Below are 19,566 nucleotides of genomic sequence, written 5' to 3'. Positions count from 1 at the left end.
ACCAGTTAGAATGCTCATTCCTTAACCCTCAACCCTCAAGATGAAATTTTTTTATTGATTTAATAAGTCCTATTCTCTCTCTCAAGGGACCGAAATTTGCCAGAAGATTGGCCATTCTCAAGCTTCCAAAGTGGCCAGGGAAGTAGGATTTGTGAGAAATGTTCTTTTATTCCATCTGCACAAACAGAAAGATGGAGCTGCTGTAATTACTGGCATAGTAAGTGCCTTAACTTCAGAGGAGCCACAGAAAGAGGTGGATAGGGCTTTCTCTGAATGCTATTTTAAAAAATTTATAATTAATGGAAGGTGAGTGGTTCCTTTCTGAATATATTTTACAATCGGACCAGAACTTAACCCTAAATCACTAGCTATACACCTACAATTTTATTTCAGATCTTTCCTTTAATTTATCAGACTTTCACTGCTATTTTTTCATGCCCAAGGGAATTGAAGTTTTTGTAATAATTCCTTAAACACTTATTTTAGTGGCAGAGCTAACATCCAATTATGCCAACCTCTGATGAATTCATTCCCTCGCTGTCGGCTTTGAAGAGCTCGGTTGTGCTTCATGCAGGCCCTGCAAATGAATGATTTTAGGTTCTGGAACTCAGTCAGCCAACATTTCTGCAAGAGACAAGGTCTTCAATTAGTGCTATGCTATGTGTTAAGGTAGGGCACTTCTGATATTAGCACCTCTGATAACCCATGTTACTTAAAGTTGCTATAATTAAAAAGCTAGTACTTGAGTCATGGATTCAATCTGGTGATTTGCCTCAAGGTAAACCAGATGTTTTAGTCACAGGCTTTCAGTGTCCCTGTTGGATGCTCTGTTTCTGAAGCATTTACTTAGGAAAAAAAGGTAGAGTGTTTAAGGTAGGCTTTTCTTCCTTGTATTCTCCAAGTGAAGAATAATGGAAATAGGGCCCTGGTTCCATTTGTTGATGTTCAGAAATGGGGCCATAATTAGGAGGGATGTCCATGTTTAAGAGGGATGGCTGGGGACATTCATATTCTATTGCTAGAGGTACAATTCTTGGTGCAAGACAGTCTATAAAAAAAGTATTTGACTAGAAGGTTTTCATTAATCAGGGATGAAAGTCAGAAGGAAAAAAAGGCATAGGCTCCTAAGGTTCATGAAATCATAGTTTTAGAGCTGTAAGAGATATCACAGGACATCTAGTTTAAACCTCTCATTTTAGAGATGAGGAAACTGAAGCTCAGGGAGGTTAAATGACCTGTCCAATGTTAGAAAGGTAGTAAGGATCAAATGTGGGATTGATTTGAATCTAGATGCTCTACTTTCAGAGCTTTCTTGAACGCACAGTACTAAGATGGCCTTGGGTGCAAAGAAGCCTTGAATTCAAGCTAAATTTAACCATTCAGTTTCTCAAAGAAATTCTCTGAACTTTTAAGTTGCTAAGCTACCGACCTACACTGGAAGAAGAAATTATTCTCTCCCTGAATCATAGTACAGTATCAGGGGAATTCCTCCCAGTCAAAGGGTGGTTCTTGCTACAATATTGTTCCATCTTTAAGGCTCTGGAAGTCTCCCAGGAAACATGTATCAATTGGACTCATAAAGCTGGAATAGCAGTAACAAACAACAACGTAAGATTGGTGGCAAGGCCCCCAACTAAACTTGCAGACTGTAGGGAATCTTTTTAAGTAACAAGCAACTTTTCCAAAAGTGAGTTTGATTACATTGGAAGCTGCACTGGAGATATATGTAGCATTTTTTTCTAGAAAGGAAGAATTCAAAATTCTTGAAAATATCTAAATATGACAGAGATTGATGTGCACCATTCACCCCGTCCAACAACAGAATTTTTAATGTCTTGAATACTACTTAAATATTATGGCAGAAGCTATCATAGATATACATCTCATACTTCTGGTTTTTATGGAATGATAAATTTTACAGAAGCAATGATATTAAAAAAAAATAGTATCCAGAGAAAAGTAAACCATTATTTGTTTATATATTATTGTTTGTATATATATTTTTAAAACTAGGGAATATGATTCTCCTCAAAATAGATGTTTGCAATACATGTGTCTGGTTTCCTAAAGTAATATAAATTAAAATGGATCAGATTGTACTGCCTACTCAATGAAACCTAGTTTCATTTAATTATAAAATGTAGATACATGTCACAATGTGGTTGTGTCAACTAAATGAGATAATACAGATAAGACAACTTGCCTTATAAGCTGATGTCTGATCCTGGTTTCTCATTTATAAAACAAGGTATTTATAATAAGCATCTAAGTGGGAGAAGTATCTTAAAATTAAGGCACCAATACCTATTGTTACACTCACATAAAAGGTTGTGATGTTTTTTTTTAGCACCTTAAGATACCATTAATGAAACAATAAAATATCAATCATTCTGAAAGACTTCCTGAGCATCTACCAGCATTGGTGTGTGTGAACTTACATTGCCTTCTAGAAGTTCCTCAACAGAACAGCCTCTGTGTGACTGCTGGTACTTCTGTTGAAAAAGTTTTCCATCAAACATCTTCCAAGCCATCAAATCATCCATTCTGAAAGGAAACCCACAGGCACTATTGGCCAGAATCAAAGTGGTCAGGCCCCGGATGAAGAGAGAGCCAAGCTGCACAGCTCTGGAGTCAACATGGGTGAGCTGTTGTAAAGACACATGGAACAAATTTGTCCTTATTTTGGAAGTATAAGTCAATTTGCATAAATATTGGTATGACATACTGACATTATGTTCTAAACAGGTCTGCTCTACAACTTGACAATAATAAAAGGTCTTCCAAGGCAAGTAAATATGACTGTTAAAAAGCAGAATTAGGATCCTTTGGGCTTTATGAGTGACTGATTCTGACATTCCTCTATTTTTTCTGTACCCAGACTTTCTAACTCAATCTCCTATTACTGTCCTTCACACACTAGGTTATTCCTGACCCTGAAATATCATGGGGCAGAGAGTGTTGAGCAGACTGATATTGACTGATTGAAGGGTGGATTTGGGAAGAGCCTAAGAATTATCCCAAGTGGCTAGCATACTTATTGTAAAAATGTTCAAGTAAGCACTTAATAGAGAGTAGTAAGGTTCACATGATAGAAACTGAAGTTTCAGACGAGGAAAAGGAAGAGTTACAAACTGCTTTGAAATAATTAGCATGTGGAGCAGACCACTTTCCTCTGGAAAGAAGATTGTAATCCTGGAACTGAGTATAGAGGAATTAGAAAGTCTATTTGATAAATATTACAGCTGTTACAATTTGCATAATAAAGAAGAAAAAAAGCATGTTGCAATATGATTGCTATGGAAAGTTTTTAGAGTGGGAATGAGCAGAACTATTCAAATATAACTGAAAAAGACAGTCTTAGTAGAAAAGGAAAAAATGGGATTAAGGACTAGACAGATTAAAAAAGAGCAGTATGGTCCCACGAGCAAGAAAATAAGCTGATCAGGCATGCAGATTATGAGTTAAATCTGGAGTTAAAGGCAGAAGTTGCACAGGATCAGCTTTTAGATGGTTTCACAGGGCACCACAGCAAGAATAAGAAAGAAGCAAGAGTCAAGCTCTCAGTGGGCTAGCAGAATGATCACAATGGCAATAACAGGAAGTGTCTAGCTCAGGATCTCCACTGAACCTTGATGAATTAGGAGGAAAGTTGATGGAAAGCTAGGCATGAAAAAGACTCTAGGAAGAATGCCTCAGGTTAGTTCTCCTGAGAGAACTCCTAGGGTATGTTCTCTAATGAGAACATCTATTAGGAGGCAGGAGAGGAAATGGTTGAGGGAAAGTGCAGCGCTGAGGAAGCTTCCAATGTTTCTCTATTGAGGGGCTCCTTTGCTGCAGGCAAAGACAGATGCGAGTCTTCCCTGTCCTTAAAAACAAAGCAAAATAAAAACCCACCTCTTCCTAGACCCTACTATCCCCTCTCCATCTCTCCTTCCTTTTACAGCCGAATTCTAATAAAGATGTTTCTATATTTATTGCCTCTGCTTCTCCTCTGATTAATTTCTCAACCCTTTGCAATTTGGCTTGTGACTTCATCAGTCAATTAGAAACCTTAAGTTACTAATGACTGTTTAATTGTCAGGTCTTCAGGCCTACTCACAATCCTCATTCTTGATTTCACTGCAGGATTTGACACCACTGATCCTCTCCTCATCTCTGGGGTTCTGATTGCTCTCTCAGCATTCTCTTCCTTAACTACCCCTCCAGGCTACTCAAGCTGAACATATCTGAAAGCAGAACTTTGAACCTTTCCACTGAACTTGCCCTGCCTCTTCCAAACTTCACTATTTCTGTTGAGGGGATAGCACCATCCTTCCAGCCAACTAGACTGGCAACCTCACACACATCCTCAACTTTCATTCACCCTACATAGCCAATCTACTGCCAAATCTTGTCTCTTCTACCTTCATAATATCTTTTCCATCCATTCCCTTTCCCACACATACCGAGTCTCTACTCTTGATGAGATCTTTATTACCTTTCATCTGAACTATTAAAATAGTCTTCTAATTGGTCTCCTTGCCTCAAGTCTCCCTCTACTCCATGCCAGGTTCCACACAGCTACCAAAGTGATTTCCTTCAAAGCCCAGTTCAGACTATGTTGGTTCCTAACTTAGTAAATTCCAGTGGTTCCCTATTACTTCTTGGACCAAATAAAAACTCTGGTATTTAAATCCTTTCATGACCTGTTCCCAAACTACTTTTCTTTATTCTCACAATGGGGTGACTAGGTGGTTCAGTGGATAGAATGTTGGGCTTAGAATCAGGAAGTCTCATTTTCATACATTCAAATTTGGCCTAAAAAACTTAGAGGCTAAGTGACCCTGGGCAAGTCACTTAAACTTGTTTACCTCAGTTCTTTATCTGTAAAATGAGCCAGAGAAGGAAATGGCAAACCACAAACAAAACCAAACCAAAAAACCAAACCACCCAAATGCAGTCAAGAAGAGTTGGATACAACTGATACGACTCAACAACAACATGCATACCCTAGTCCAGACAAACTGGCCTTCTTACTGTTCCTCATTACACAATATTCTATTTTTTTCTCTTCAATTTCCCCCCTAACGGGAGCATATCACAAAATAACCAACTTCAATCAAACCACTTTTAAAAACAAAAGAGAATAAATATCAAAGAATAATTTTACATCTATGTATGTATGTATGTATGTATGTATCTATCTATCTATCTATCTATCTATCTATCTATCTAATTATCACTGGCTCTTGCTATCCCATCCAGACTTGAAGTGCAGAGGCCACTTATGGGGGAAATTCCATTCTGATTAGCATGGGAGCTTTGGTCTATTCTGTCTTCCACAAGGGCCAATTTTCTCCTTCTTAGGCAACCCCAACCCTAATCTTCCTGCTCCCAGGTATTCACCATATTAATGTCAAACTTAGTGCAGACACCTGATCAGCTTAGCCCACAGTAGCTCAGAACTCCAGAGCTCAAGAGATTCACCAGTCTAGTAGCAAGGTTTACAGCCATGCAGCACCATACCTGATAAAAGAATTGTTTCATAGTTAATTCATTTAAATAAAAATTCCTTGAACATTTACTGTCTGTGAGGGTCTGTGCTCAGAGTTGTGAAGAAGACACCATTTCTATCCTTAGGGAACTTAAAGTCAAGCAAGGAAATGAAAAAAATAACACAAAAATCTAGAACACAATGTATAATGCCAAGGTGAAACAAGGAGCGACAAAGTAGTACATTCGTTCAAAAAAGGGAGAATACTTTTAGCGGAGAGTAGGAACTTCTAAAACACAAGTTCTCCTTAAATCTCCACCTTTTCCATGGAGGTAGCCCACTGGTCAAGAAACAAAGTCTGGTAATTACTAGAGAGAAAAGATAGAAAACATTTAAATTAAAACAAACCATGAATTCACCATAAACTCAGATCACAGGGGAGTTGATTTAGAATATAAACGAATAAAAAATCTGTATGTGAATTCTTAATCTATTAGCTTGCAAGCCACATCTTATGGAAAACAAGTCACTTAATCTTTGACTGAAGGAATACACTGACCTCAGATTACAGAACAAGTTACGAGAGAGTATTAAACATAAAAGAAAAGGTCCAGTGTTATTTTTTTACCAAATTAAGAAAATATCATTAAACCATTTAAAGATTTCTTTTGTAAGCAATAAAAGGTCATATGTGTATATATATATATTTATATGTATGTACGTATGCTCCTCATATATGGACACGTGTACACATGTATAAAATCTACCTAGGCTAGCTAAGTTAAGGATAGAAAATGAAGCAGTCACACGATGAATCTCAGCACAACACTTTTAAAGAATATTCTGACATTTGTGCATGAAATTTCTTAAAAGTCAAAAAATGGGGCTGGCGGAGCACTACCCTTGATGGGGTTAAAACTTGGGATCTTGGGACGCTCAATACTTTTTAGGTGATCCAAAACTGGGGTTAAGAAAGGGTGTAAATCTGGAAGTTGAAGGGAGAAATCTCCTTTTCTTCTCAGAAGGAATTGAGTCAAATCCAGGAACAAGGAGCAAAAGCAATGACAAAATTGTGGAAGTGACCACAGGGCTATAAGTCACCTTCTCAGAATGCGTTAGAATAAGTCTTTAGAAATGGATGTAATAAGCATCATTCATATAAATTAGCTGAAACTGAGCTACATCATCCCACTCTCCCACATGATCAGTATGTGGAAATACTCCATCAACATCTCTTGTAATACTTCCTTGAATTCCCATAGTGAACTGGGCCTCACTAATATAATGAAGGTGATGACTGTATTTTCAGGCTGTTGAAAGCTAGTTTCTCAAGGCACCATATTCTTATTTGATTATTTCCTGGGCCATTTTATTAATCTTATAAGGAGGATCATCATTTCATTTCCAGAATTATTCAATAAACACTTCTCAATATATCTAACTGCTTTTTTTTTATCCCAAGTTAATATCTATGACTCACTTCTAAATCACTATGATGTTATAAATACCTTCACTCTCAATGTCACATTGGTTTGTAGCTTTTTGATTCAATGCGCCAACATTTAATAACAGCTGAATGATGAACGATAAAGCATTTATTAGGTGCTTACAGTGTTCCAGGCACTGTGCAAAGATGAAACCAAATATGCATATCATAGTGTGATTCAATTTACACAACCTCCCCCCTTATATGTTCTCATCAAATTTTATGTCTTAGGTTTTTGTAAAGTGTGGTTCACCTGTATCTAATCCAACTGTAAAGGCTGTTGAATATCATCCATCTGCCAGTGGTTCTATAGTCACCTGAATCAAATGAAAGTAATAACAAACCAGCTGCTGAGTGCAGGCACAGATTATCTGCCTGACACGCCCTCAAAGTGTACCGGAGCTAATAACCAAATGAAGATCAAGGCCCAGTGCCGAATTTCAGCTTTGTAAAGATCAGCACATATGCTTTGCTCTGCAAAGTGCACTCATTTTGGTGTGAAAGTTTATATGTAAATATAAAAAAGTGTATATATTGTCTAATTTTACAATCCTTCAGTAAAGTCATTTTGGTGATCCGAGATACTCAGAGTCTAAGATGGCAGAGTGAACATCAGCTTTAGAAGGTCCCATTAAGTGTGTCTGATGAACTCAGATCCTTGAAAAACTCAAGTGCAATACAAATACTATTTATTAATCATTTGGCCATGAATTTCTTTAAAGCCAAAAAAAAGTAGGATTGAGAGAGAAGGTTTTAAACTCCTGACTTTGGGTTTTCCAAACAAATTGCTCAGAGGAGTGGCTCTGTGATTTCATTAGTATTTATGCTCCTCCTTCTAACACAGATCATAACCTCCTTATGACTGAGTAGATGGTCTACAAGAGCTGATGGATATGGCTGAAAATTTAATCACCTTGGAACCAACATTGTGATGTCCCTCTCTAAATTTAGGCTGGTTCTCATATACAAGACCTTAAGAGTATTACTTGTTGGTCACTGAATTTCTTTAAAACCAAAAAATAGGACTGAGAGATGCAACATTCTAGATAAGGTTATGTACTCGTGATCTTGTGCTTTCCAAACTGTTTCAGGAATCTGAGTAGGTTAACAATATGGGCCAATGATATCTGAGTCATTCATGATGCCAGATCATTGGCTTTGGAGACAGAGGACTCGGGTTTTAATCTCAGTTCTTTTATTTAATACCTAAATGACTTTGGTAAGTTTTAAGCTCTTTGGATTAGTTTTAGCAGCTGTAGAATGAAGGGGTTGGTCCTAGACAACCTCTAAGTTTCCTTTAGGTCTAAATGCTATGGTCTTGGGAATTTTTGTATCTCAAGAGTGCTAAAGAAAAGAGCAGGCTGCTTCTGAGCCCTATCTGCTAAAATATGTTAATACTATTAATTAATGCTTATTTTCAAGGATATGCTTTCTTTATAGCTCTATCACTGACTTACTACCTTTCTATATGCCAGATGTCCCCATAGGTGAAATCACTGCCCCATTGCACAGGGCTGTTGCAAAGAACAACAAATATAATTGATAGTTCAGTGTTTTGCAAATAGTAGATCTGTGCCCTAGGAAGAAGTAGAAGATAACAGCTTTTGTTTCGTGAGCCAACAGGGGCATAAGAAAAAGATGAGATTATGCCCTAAGTATACCATAGGGAGTTATTATGTGGCATAGGCACTGGGCTGGTATTTTGACCCCAAAGACTGATGCCACTATTTTGGAAAGGAACTGCTGCCCTTGGGGCCCCACTGTCCTGATTGGTCATTGCTTCTCTCAGACTGCTATTTCAGGAAAGCCTCTTTCATGCTTTACTTGGCTCCCTACTTTCCAGACACCTTTTCCATCACTTTATTTGTTTGCCACACATACCAGAGACTGTACTGAAAGAACTTCTACCTGTGGGCACACTCTCCTATCTGGTGACCACCTATCCTGGACCACTATTTCAGGAAAGCCCCAGCCTTGTGTTACTTCCCTCTCTGCTCTCTGGCCATTTTCTCCATAGCTTTGCCAACTGCCTTGCTGAAAGTCCTACATTCTCTCTTCCCTGATGCCTCCTTCCCCTCAAGTTCTGGAACTATGAAACACAATCAAATCAGTTCTGTCACTGACTCCTTGGGAGCAGAGATTGTCTTTGCTTCTCTATTTGTATCCCCAGTTCAGAGCACAGTACTTCGCATGCAGTCGCATTTTAATAAATGCTTTTTCATTAATTAAGTAGGAAGGATAAACTGGAGGGCAGCCAGAGGAGGGTGACCAGGCTGGTAAATGGTCTTGAGTTCACGCCAGTAATAGAAATAATAATAATAATATCACATACTACTTTAAAGTTTGCAAAGCTCTTTACAAATATTGCCTCATGTCCTGCTCACAAGAACTCTGGGAGGCAGGTGGTATTATTATGCTCATATTATAGATAGAAGAGACTGGGCCTGAGGTTAAGTGACTCACTCAGGGTCACACAGCTAGTATTTGAGGTCAGATTTGAACTCGGGTCTTCCTGACTCCAGACCTGGCACTTTACCCACTGTACCATGAGGATTAGTTCAAGGACTGAAAATGTTTAATATGTAGAAGCAAAGGCTTAGTCTTCAAGTATCTGAAGGGCCGTCCCATGGCAGGTGGATTATCCTTGCTCTGCTTGGCCTCAGAGGACAGATATTAGGAGCAACAGATGGAAATTCCAAAGAGGCTTGATATGAGGAAAAACATCTTAACAATAAGAGCCATCCAAAAGTGGAGTGGGCTGCCTTGCAATGTATCAGGAGCCTCCTCACAAAGCCCTCTAAGAGAAGGCTGGGGGACCATAAGTTGGGAGTACTAGAGAAGGAAGCTTTATTTATGTCAAGATTTCAGGTTAGACTAGATAACCTAAGGCCACTCTCATGATAAGATCCTGCATTTCTTTAATAATAACCAGAGCTGAGATTGGGAGGAGGCAAGGGTAAGTCATGTACTAAAGTACAACATGGCGGATATTCTTTAATGCTACCTTTTGTAAATGCATATGAAAAAATACTACTCTCCATGGAATGGAAGAATTTATTTTGTAATAAATCCAAACTACATGTGAGAGCTCAAACTCTAACACTAAGGGATGGTAACTTTTAATCCTTGCTTAAGGCAAACAAGGCAGCATGATGCATAGAGCGCTAGACCTAGAGTCAGGAAGACCCAAGTTCAGATTTGGCGTCAGACACTTAACTAGCTGTGTAACCCTGGGCAAGTCATTAAACCTCAGTCTGTAAAATGAACTGGAGACGGAAATGGCAAACCACTCACGTATATTTGCCAAGAAAAGCCCAAATGGCGTCATGAAGAGTCAGACATGTTTGAAACACCTGAACAACAACAGTAAAGCAAACAAATGCCTTGCCCTGACTTTCACAGAAAACACATCATAAAAACAACTGGACCTGGCTTGTGGCAAAGCCTCACCAATGACTAGGGGCCGAGAAGTATGAACTAGTGGTGAAAAAGCACTTGGCTGGGAGCCACAAGCCTTGGGTTCTAGCCTAAGAGAGACTATAGACTTTACCTGCGTGGTAGGCAGTGCTCCTCTTGTTCCTTAAGATATTACCATTCTGTGATTACAATACGTATAATGGGAAAAATAAAAACCTCACCACCTAAAAACAAATATCCTTCCACTCAAGTGCTTCTGTTACAGGTCAGAACTTGCCAGTTCCTGAGAATATTAATCAGTGCAAGAGAAGAAATGAAAATAAACAAAATCTTATCAAGGGCAACTTGAACTGCTGAAACAGAAACCAAACCAGGGTTAGCACAATCCAAAGCTGCCTGAGCATTTCCTAAATAAACTAGTTCCTTTCAAGTTCATGTGAGCTCAAACAGAATACAGGGAGATTTGTGAGGATCACCACTAGGTTGCTTAATAACTTGCTTGGACCTTCATCACTGGGCTCTACCTATCCATCTTTCTCCCAAACAATTAAACATGTAACTGTGCCTAAAATAAGAGAAAACACATAATGCAGTAAATAAACATATCCTATCTTTAGGACAGGTTAGGAAAAAAAGAGAAACCAAGTTATGCTCTCTTTAGGGGTGACATAACCAAGTGACTAAAATAGAACAGTAATAAAATTATTTATTTGGTACTTTTAATCTAAGAACTTAAGAGGGCTTTAAAAATATTCGTTCAGTAATTTCTAGAATTATAACTCCAACGATCATATTTTCCGAACCAAAAAACTAGACACATGCTCTAACAAAGCATGTATGTATATTATATATGTATACATATATATTTACTTATTTTAGCCAAGTCTTATTAAAAGTACCTTTTGTTTTCCTGAAGTATAGAGAATCTGGGTTATGTCAGTCAATCAAACAACCAACAAACATTTATAAAGTGTTTCTTATTCTTAGGAGGATAACTGATGGCATAATGTACATACAATGCTGGGCGTGGAAATTAAAATTTGGCCTCAGAGATATCCTAGCTGTGTGACCCTGGGAAGTCATTTAACCTGTTTGCTTCAGTTTCCTCAACTATAAAATGGGGATAATAATAGCATCTACTTTCCAGGGTTATTATGATGATCAAAGGAGATCATATTTGTAAAGCAGGTACAGAATACATGTTAGCTGTTATACTATTGTTACTCAGTGCCAGGTACTGTGCAAGGTGCCAGGCATACAAAAACAAAAATGAAAGCTTCTGCCTTCAAGGAGCTTAGGAGCCATCCCCAGGGGAGAAAAGAGATGCATGTATGTATGTGTGTATGTATGTATATGTGTGTGTGTAATATATACATACAGACACATACTCACTCATTCATTTATCAGCTAGGTGGCACAGTGGATACAGTGCTAGGCTTGGAGTCAAGAAGACCTGAGTTCAAATCTGGCTTCAGACACTTCCAAGCTATGTGACCTTGAGTGAGTCACTTAACCCCATCTGCCTCAGTTCCTCATCTGTCAAACAAAACTGAAGAAGGAAGCTGTAAACCACTTTAGTATCTCCACCAAGAAAACCCCAAGAAGAGTCATACAAAGTTGGACCCAAACGAAAAACCATTAAACAACAACAATAACAAAGACAAAACACACATACATAAATATAAAGAAATATATGTGTGTGTATACACACACACACACACACACACACACAGACACACACACACCGTAATGGGGGGAAGAAGGGAATAAACATAGCATGTACTATGTGCTGGGTACTGTGCTAAGCATTTAAAAAATTAAACATTATTTTATCTGAGTCTCACATCATTAGAAGGTAGGTGCTATGACGGTTCCCATTTTATAGGTGAAGAAACTGAGGCAAATAGAAGTTTGCTAGGATCACACAGTTAGTGAGCACATTAGCTGGATTTGAACTCAGGCCTTCCTGACTGCAGGTCTAGCCCTTTCTGCACTGTGCTCCCAGCTACCTGTGAAGGTACCAGTGTCAGGAGATCAGAAAAGACTTCATCCAGAAAGGTGGTACTTTGACCTTCAAAGGGGAATTTTGAAGGGAACCAGGGATTTGAAGAGGTGAAGGTAAGGGACAGACAGTGTGATGGCATGGAGCAGACGACGGTGTGCCAAATATGAGGAAAAGGGAAAAGGTCAGTCTAACTGCCCTAGAGTGTACCTAAAAGGGGAGAAAAGTGTAAGCAGACTAGAAAGGGAGGATGGGGACAGATTGTGTAAATGCCAAACAGAGGAGTTTATAGTTGATCCAAGAAGTGATAGGGGGCCAAAGGAGTTCTTAGAATAGGAGAGCGATGGAAAATCACTTGGACAGAAGTACTGCCTGATCTATGGCCCTTCCACTTTAGAACAGTAAGAAATAACCAGATATGACTGAGGAAACAAAGGAACAGAACACTAAAACAGCTGCCTATTTGGTCTAAGTGTCCCAGCTGAATTCTTCCTGCACACAGCTGCCAGAGATTCTACTAATGTAAAAAAAGGCCCAACAAGGTACTCTCCTACTCAATCATCTCCAATGGCCATGTATTGACTCTGTGATGAAATACAAACTCCTCTGTTTGGCAGTTAAAGCTCTTATGACCTGGCTCCAACCTAATTAATCATTACAGCCCCTTCATACACTCTGCATGGTCTCGCTATCTTGGCCTTGTCACCATTCCTTATGATGACATCCCATCTTCCATCTTTTGTACAGTGCAGAAATATAGGCTGTCTCACATGCTGGGGAATGTTCTGCCTCATCACCTCCACTTCTTGGGATCTCTGGTACTCTTCAAAATTCAGCGGAAGTACCACCTTCTACACAAAGCCTTTCCTGATTACTTTGGTAATACAAAAATATATATTTTGACTTATTACAAAACAAATGCATGCCATGGAAAGCAGCATTTTCTCACATGCACTTAACAAAATAACATTAAATAGAATGCCCTCCCTAATGAATGTAGCTTGCTATTCTTTTGTATATTGTCTGTACATACTTCCACATGTATATGGTGTCTCCTCCATTAGAATGAAAGTGCTCTGAAGGCAGGGTCTGTTTCAATCTTTGCCTTTGAACCCCCAGCACTCAGCACAGTGCCTGCTGAAAAGAAAGAAGGCACTAAACAAATATGTGTTGATTAACTTCATCAAAGCCACAACACACATCAGTGGTAGCCATGGTAGGGGAAAAACTTGTTTCTTAGCTTCTTATTCAAGGGGCCATCCCCAGATTGTAGATAGTATAAAGTCAGATTTCAACTGTGGACTCCTCCCTATCTCACTGACTTGTGTGGAAGTGTTAGAATGTTGTGCAAATGTCAGCTATTATAAGGACACAGCTTTCTTCTGTTTCTTTTGGTCCAAAGAGTAATGTGCATTCTTAGAAAAATTCAGATTCCATTTTCTCAAAATGCTATCAATATAATTTATTTTAGTCTACTACACATTGACATTTTAAAGGACCTTCCCTTCTCATTCACATTATTCCTCAATGATTTTATGTTGGAAGAGAAGAAAAAAATTCTGTGAAATTTGTGAGCCATGGAAAATTTTGGTGGGTAAATATGTTGTCTATTACAGACCACTAGTCCTACTTGTGGTCCAACTCTCATAGCCTCTGTTTGGGGAGGCAACTAATATGGTCAAGTGGCCAGTCATCCTCACCAACTGCCATCCAACTGCCACCCACAGGGAAGGCAAGTTAGCCTAGTTGAAGCACAAGGCACCATGAGGAAGAGACAGGAGGCAGCATGTATCAGTCAAGTCAAGCCACTGCCATCTTGAGCACCATCTTCCCTCAGACCCTGATAGGGACAGTCAAAGACCATGAATCCAAGAGCCTTTCAATTAGAAGTGCTTCCAGCCCAGTGTCAAATGGTTCAACATCAGAAAAGAATATCATTTTGTCAGTGGAAATAACATGAAAACATCTTCTTTGCCACTGTACCCTAAAGCCTATGGAACCTTTCCATCTAACTTGCAGCTGAAACATTCCATATATATTGTTGTCTCTTATTAGAATGTGAGGTTCTTGATAGCCAAGATTCTCTTAATTTTTTATTTGTATCACCAGCACTTAGCACAGTGTATATAGTCAGTATTTAAAAATGTTTCATTCATTCATCTCATTCATTTATAACAATACTGTCCTAGGAGAAATAACGAACTGGTACAGAGGAAAATAGAGCATATGTCATTTAGTAATAAAATTACTATTTCTTCAACCTAAAAATATCAGAGTAGGTTTTGGAATAAATATATCATGTATGTTGAGAGATAAAATAAAGTTAAGATGGTAGAAGGGTAGCTCTCCATGTCAAAGCTGCTAAGTAAATCCTGGCTCACCAGTTAGCATCAATTAACTCAAGGCAAGGGACCCCTGGAAAGGATTGGTCTTTTGTTCATCTCTCAGACTTGATAAATGAAATTAATAAACAAAAACTTAATAAACAAAAAACAGTCAATATTTTGGAAACAGGCTTTAAGATGCTTTGGAGATAAAAGACTAAAGGTAATGGTGAGCTCTTCCTGCTTAGGCAGGGCAGCATGACTGAAAAGAAGAGTTCTCTCAAAGGCATCTGATGGGACCATGGAGACTAGAAAAACCAGTTCTTAATGTTCCTAATGTCTCACTGTAAATATTTAACAGTAAACAGTTCAACTGTTTGGTGTTTATATGCAAAGGAAGGTTCACTTACTGAGGTTTATTGGCAGTTGGGCAAAACGATACTTGTGAGGAACAAAACTGCTATTCTAAGTAAGTCCAAACACTGAAGATGACCTAAACAGTTTCCAATACTACCTTAGCAGTATGCCTATGCTATAAAGGACTGGAAATCCAAACACTGTGAGAACACTATAAATAAAGTATCAGTAAGTAGTCAGGGAAACAAAAACAAGCCATTTGATTTTTGAGGCGGAAAGGAAAAAACCTTTTCTCCATGACAAGGCTTTGTTTTATAGCATTATGTAAATTTCTTAAAAGATTTATGAAATAAACTTTTTTTTCTTTTCCATATTGGAGGGAGTAGGTGTTCTGGTGATACAGAACACTGGAAATAGTTAAAATAATGATAGGCTGGGGCAGGTGTATAGTGAACTTTAGGTACTGTTTTAACTATTATTTATAGTCAAGCTGCTGATCAATCCTTCCTGAGTCAGGATGAAAGAAGTTCAAAGTCTTAGGTGAAAGTTTATTTTAAAAAATGATTTACAGGGAACAAAGACCAGTAAGACCGTTTAAAAAAAAGTAGGCCAACCATCTGGTCAGCTGTGATACACCCAGAAGTTGTACTCAGTTGATAAAAAAAGATTATTTTGCACTTAATATTTTCTTCCTCTCTCATAAAGGACATTATTTCACGGTTTTTAGCAGTTTTCTCTTTAAAACTAATACTTACATTTGCTATTAGCTATTTCTGTGCATTTACCAATATAATTTAATCTTGAAAAGTAGCTACCTACTCTTCACAGAGCTTCAACAGGGGGAGCTATGTACCAAGATCTAAATAAATACCATCTATGGGCCCTATAGAAATATTATCATCCTTGGCTCAATTCTTCTGTAACTAGGCTGTAATCTAAAAGCACCCACCAACTTTAATTTCTCATGACATTAATTTTAAGTACAAATAATTAGCTTGATTGCTCTAGCTCATGTGGCAAAAAAAGTCTACTTTCATTGCTGTATGGTAGAAAAACAGGCCAGACTTGAAGAAAGAAACCCGAGTTCAAATCCCAACTCTGACTCTTACATGACTGGGACAAGTTAATATAATACTTAGATTTCCTAATTTATAGTGTTGCTATAAGGAAAGCACTTTGTAAACCTTTAAATGTTAGTCATAGAAATGTAAACTAATTTACTATTTTCTGTTGACTAGAGGTCTAAAAGTTATCAAAGTATCTGCTGGAACCATCTTGAAAAAAAAAGAAGGGCAAATCCTTTCAAAGGCTGAGTCCTAGGGTGCCAGCCTTTCCTCTACTTTCTGGCTTCTCTGAAGGTACCTCTTCCTCTTTCCTCCTACTTATCATCATATCCAGCACACAGGGAGTTTAGGTAAGATAATTAAATGGTACAACAGTGTGAGAGGATTTGGGAGTATAGATATAGTTTAGGTAGGTTAAATATTATTATGAATGTCCTGAGTTCCTAAACTGAAACCTTGGTCCAAAAATGGGATCTGGTAGTCAGCAGAGATCTGATTTATGTTGCTTCATCACTGCCTGTTCTTCATTCTGGTGCATACTGTGAAGGTTTTGCAATTACACAAGGCTTAAATTGCCTGGACACAAACACCTGTGGACAATATCACTCTTTTCCCCCCCTAACCTACCAACCCCCCAATTAAAACGAAGGAAGAGCAAGGGTTCAAATACTACTGTGTTACATCTTCCACCTTCCACTGTTTTTTCCCTAGTACCTGTTGCACTAACTCTTACCACTGGTCTCTTCTCTCCCCCCAAAGTAATACTCTCCATTGTACTCTATACCACCAAATTATGGCCCGTGCTTACACCACTGAACTCCAGTATACTGGAGGTAACCTCATAATCTTAGTATCTTTTCCTCATCTGCTGTGCTACCAACGGTGGAAGAGGCAGAGAGAGTTCTAGCCGGAGCAACGTACCCTTCTTTCTACTGTCTAGCTTCACATCTCTGTCAAGTTCCATTCTTGTTTCTCAGTATGTTTAGCATGGAAGGAGCCTAAAGAAAGGTTAGTATGAGACCCAAATATGCTCCAACATATTTATAGATGAAATTGAAAGAACTATAAACACTAGTGAAGTGGAACATATTTGTCAACCTTTGTATAAAGCAATCTTCCCTCATTATTGATAATTATGAACTCACCATATTTGGAGAATGAATTATGAATTCACCAATATTTGGGCCTGATGGCCTATACAAGAAAACAGTACACAAGAAAATAAATGGAAATGATACACAGGAAAATAAAATCAGGAAAAAAGGATTAGACTATTTTCAATATCTCAAAATCCCCAAAGAGTGGAAACAATTATAGATAATATTACCCAAAAAAAGGGGGCACAAGTGATATCTACAACTACATATAAATAATTACTGACCAATGTGCCAGCCTTCTTAACTCTAAAAAAGTTCAACTAGAATGATTTTTGTACATATTGAAAGTATTGTCTATGAAAATGGGAAGGGAAACTGCCAAGTCTTTTTCAATTCAAAAAGATTTTACTAACCATGTGCCATCTTGCAAGGGACCATGCTGGGAATTGTAGGAATACAAGGACAAAACAAAAACCAGCCTCTACCTTTAAAGGGCTCACATTTATTGGGTTTTTGCAGCTGACTCTCTAGAGCAGATCACATCTTCAGAATCACATAACTGATTACGGCGTTCAATATAAAAATTCTATATTATTATGGTATATATGTATTTGTCAAATATAGAAAATATCATTTGATTTCATAGAGAAAAAAGCCTTAAAGGCTCTCCTCTCCAAAAAGGGGTCTCCCATTGCTGGTTTACATGATGAAAATTTCCTTGACCAATGAGACCACAGAAAAAAAAGCCTGCTCAAAAATCCTCTTTTGGGATAGATAGAGCATTTATTAAGTACTTCTTATGTGTCAGGTACTGGGCTAAGGACTGGGGGATACAAATACAAGAGGGTAAGATAGTCCTTGTCCTCAGAGAGTTCTAATGGCAGAAGATCATACATAAAGGGCAGCAGGAAAGTGGAATGGGGTGGGGGATACATGGGCAACATGGGCAACCTTTGGAGCTGTCTGGGAGCTGAGGTTGGGTTCTCCTTACAGGTAAAATAGACAAAAGTTTGCCTATCAGAGCCCAGAATTCTAGGGGTTCTAGTGACAAGGGGTTCAGGAGGACGGGTAGAGTGGAGACAGCATGGTCTGGAAATGGCCAGGAAGTGATGTGGAGGCCTAGTTCTGGACAACACAAGGCAAAAGCTTCAGGGACCCAGGGGCAAAGTCCAGGTAGTTCCAGTGGTAGGGAGTTGAGATTAAATTCCATTCAAAAGCATTTACTGAGCATTTGCTCTGTGAAAGGAACTACACAAAGACAAAAACCAAACAGCAGAGCAGTTTGCATTCTAGTGGGGGAGGGGTAATATATGGACACAGATAAAAACAATCCAGGGTAGGAGATGAGGGGGAACAGAGGAGACATTTGACAAAGTGCCATAGACAAATCTGAGGAAGGAAGGAGAAAACACTGATGTGGCAGCACCCGAACGGAACCTTAACAGGAGGTGAAGATTCTCAAAGGCAGAGATAAGATGGAGGTATATTCCAGGCCCGGGGAGAGCTTTTGGGAATGAAAGAGCTGAAGAAGAGTCATTTGGACAATAGCTAGAATCAAGTCTGGATGGAATCTGGAGAGTGTGAAGCAGATGAATATGAAATAATGCTGGAAAAGTAACCTGGAGCCAGACTGGGGAAGGCCTGAAATGACAGGACAAGGAATCTTCATTTTATCCTAGAGACAATGGGGATTCACTGAAACTATTGGAGTAGACAAGTGGTAGTGTAAGATCAATGCCTTAGGTGATCATATGTCCAATAAAGTCTAATAATAAAAGTATTTTATTTCCTGTATTTATATTTTCCCCTTACATTATATTAAACTTCCTTGTACACAGATCCTTTGCTCTATTGTAATGGTAACATAGCACATTATAACTGGAAAAACATCATGATAAGGTCTGTATGTATTTTGTTTATACAACTATGTGTACATTTTGTCCCTGCTGTTTTTAAGCACCTTGATGGAAGGGACTGTTTCACTTTTTTGCATCCCCAGCATTTAGTGCTGTATCTGGCACATAGGAAGGAAGGACACAAGCATTTGTCAAGTGCCTATTATGTGCCACGCACTCTGCTAAGCACTTCAGAAATATCTCACTTGATCCTCACAACAACCCTGGGAGGTATGCTACAGGCAGAGTATACCCATTTTACAGTAGAGGAAACTGAGACAGATAGCATGGTGATATCAAATCATACTACCTGTAAGCATCTGAGGCAGGATTTGAATTCAGGTCTTCATGACTCCAGACTCAGTTCTCTATCTACTAGGCCACTTAGCTACCCACATAGCAGGCGCTTAATAAATGTTTAATGACTGATTGCTCCATCAAAGCAGTCTTG

The 19,566-nt window shown here is 38.5% G+C and overlaps 1 protein-coding gene across 4 annotated transcripts in view; it reads right to left on the bottom strand.

The window, feature by feature from the left end:
- FAM120B (family with sequence similarity 120 member B) overlaps positions 1–19,566 on the bottom strand; it is a 114,757-nt gene that overhangs the window by 19,588 nt on the left and 75,603 nt on the right. For all 4 annotated transcript variants that reach the window (XM_072643953.1, XM_072643951.1, XM_072643952.1 and 1 more), the window contains 2 exons: positions 2,439–2,645; positions 516–624 (listed from right to left, as the gene is read on the bottom strand). In XM_072643953.1, coding sequence (XP_072500054.1) covers positions 516–624; positions 2,439–2,645 — 316 coding nt within the window. The remainder of the gene's footprint in view (positions 1–515; positions 625–2,438; positions 2,646–19,566) is intronic.

This window comes from Notamacropus eugenii, chromosome 2 (genome assembly GCF_028372415.1).
Source record: "Notamacropus eugenii isolate mMacEug1 chromosome 2, mMacEug1.pri_v2, whole genome shotgun sequence".
In the NCBI taxonomy this organism is placed as follows: Eukaryota; Metazoa; Chordata; class Mammalia; order Diprotodontia; family Macropodidae; genus Notamacropus; species Notamacropus eugenii.
The sequence above is the reverse complement of the archived record's forward strand: the minus strand, read 5'-3'. Positions and strand labels throughout refer to the sequence as shown.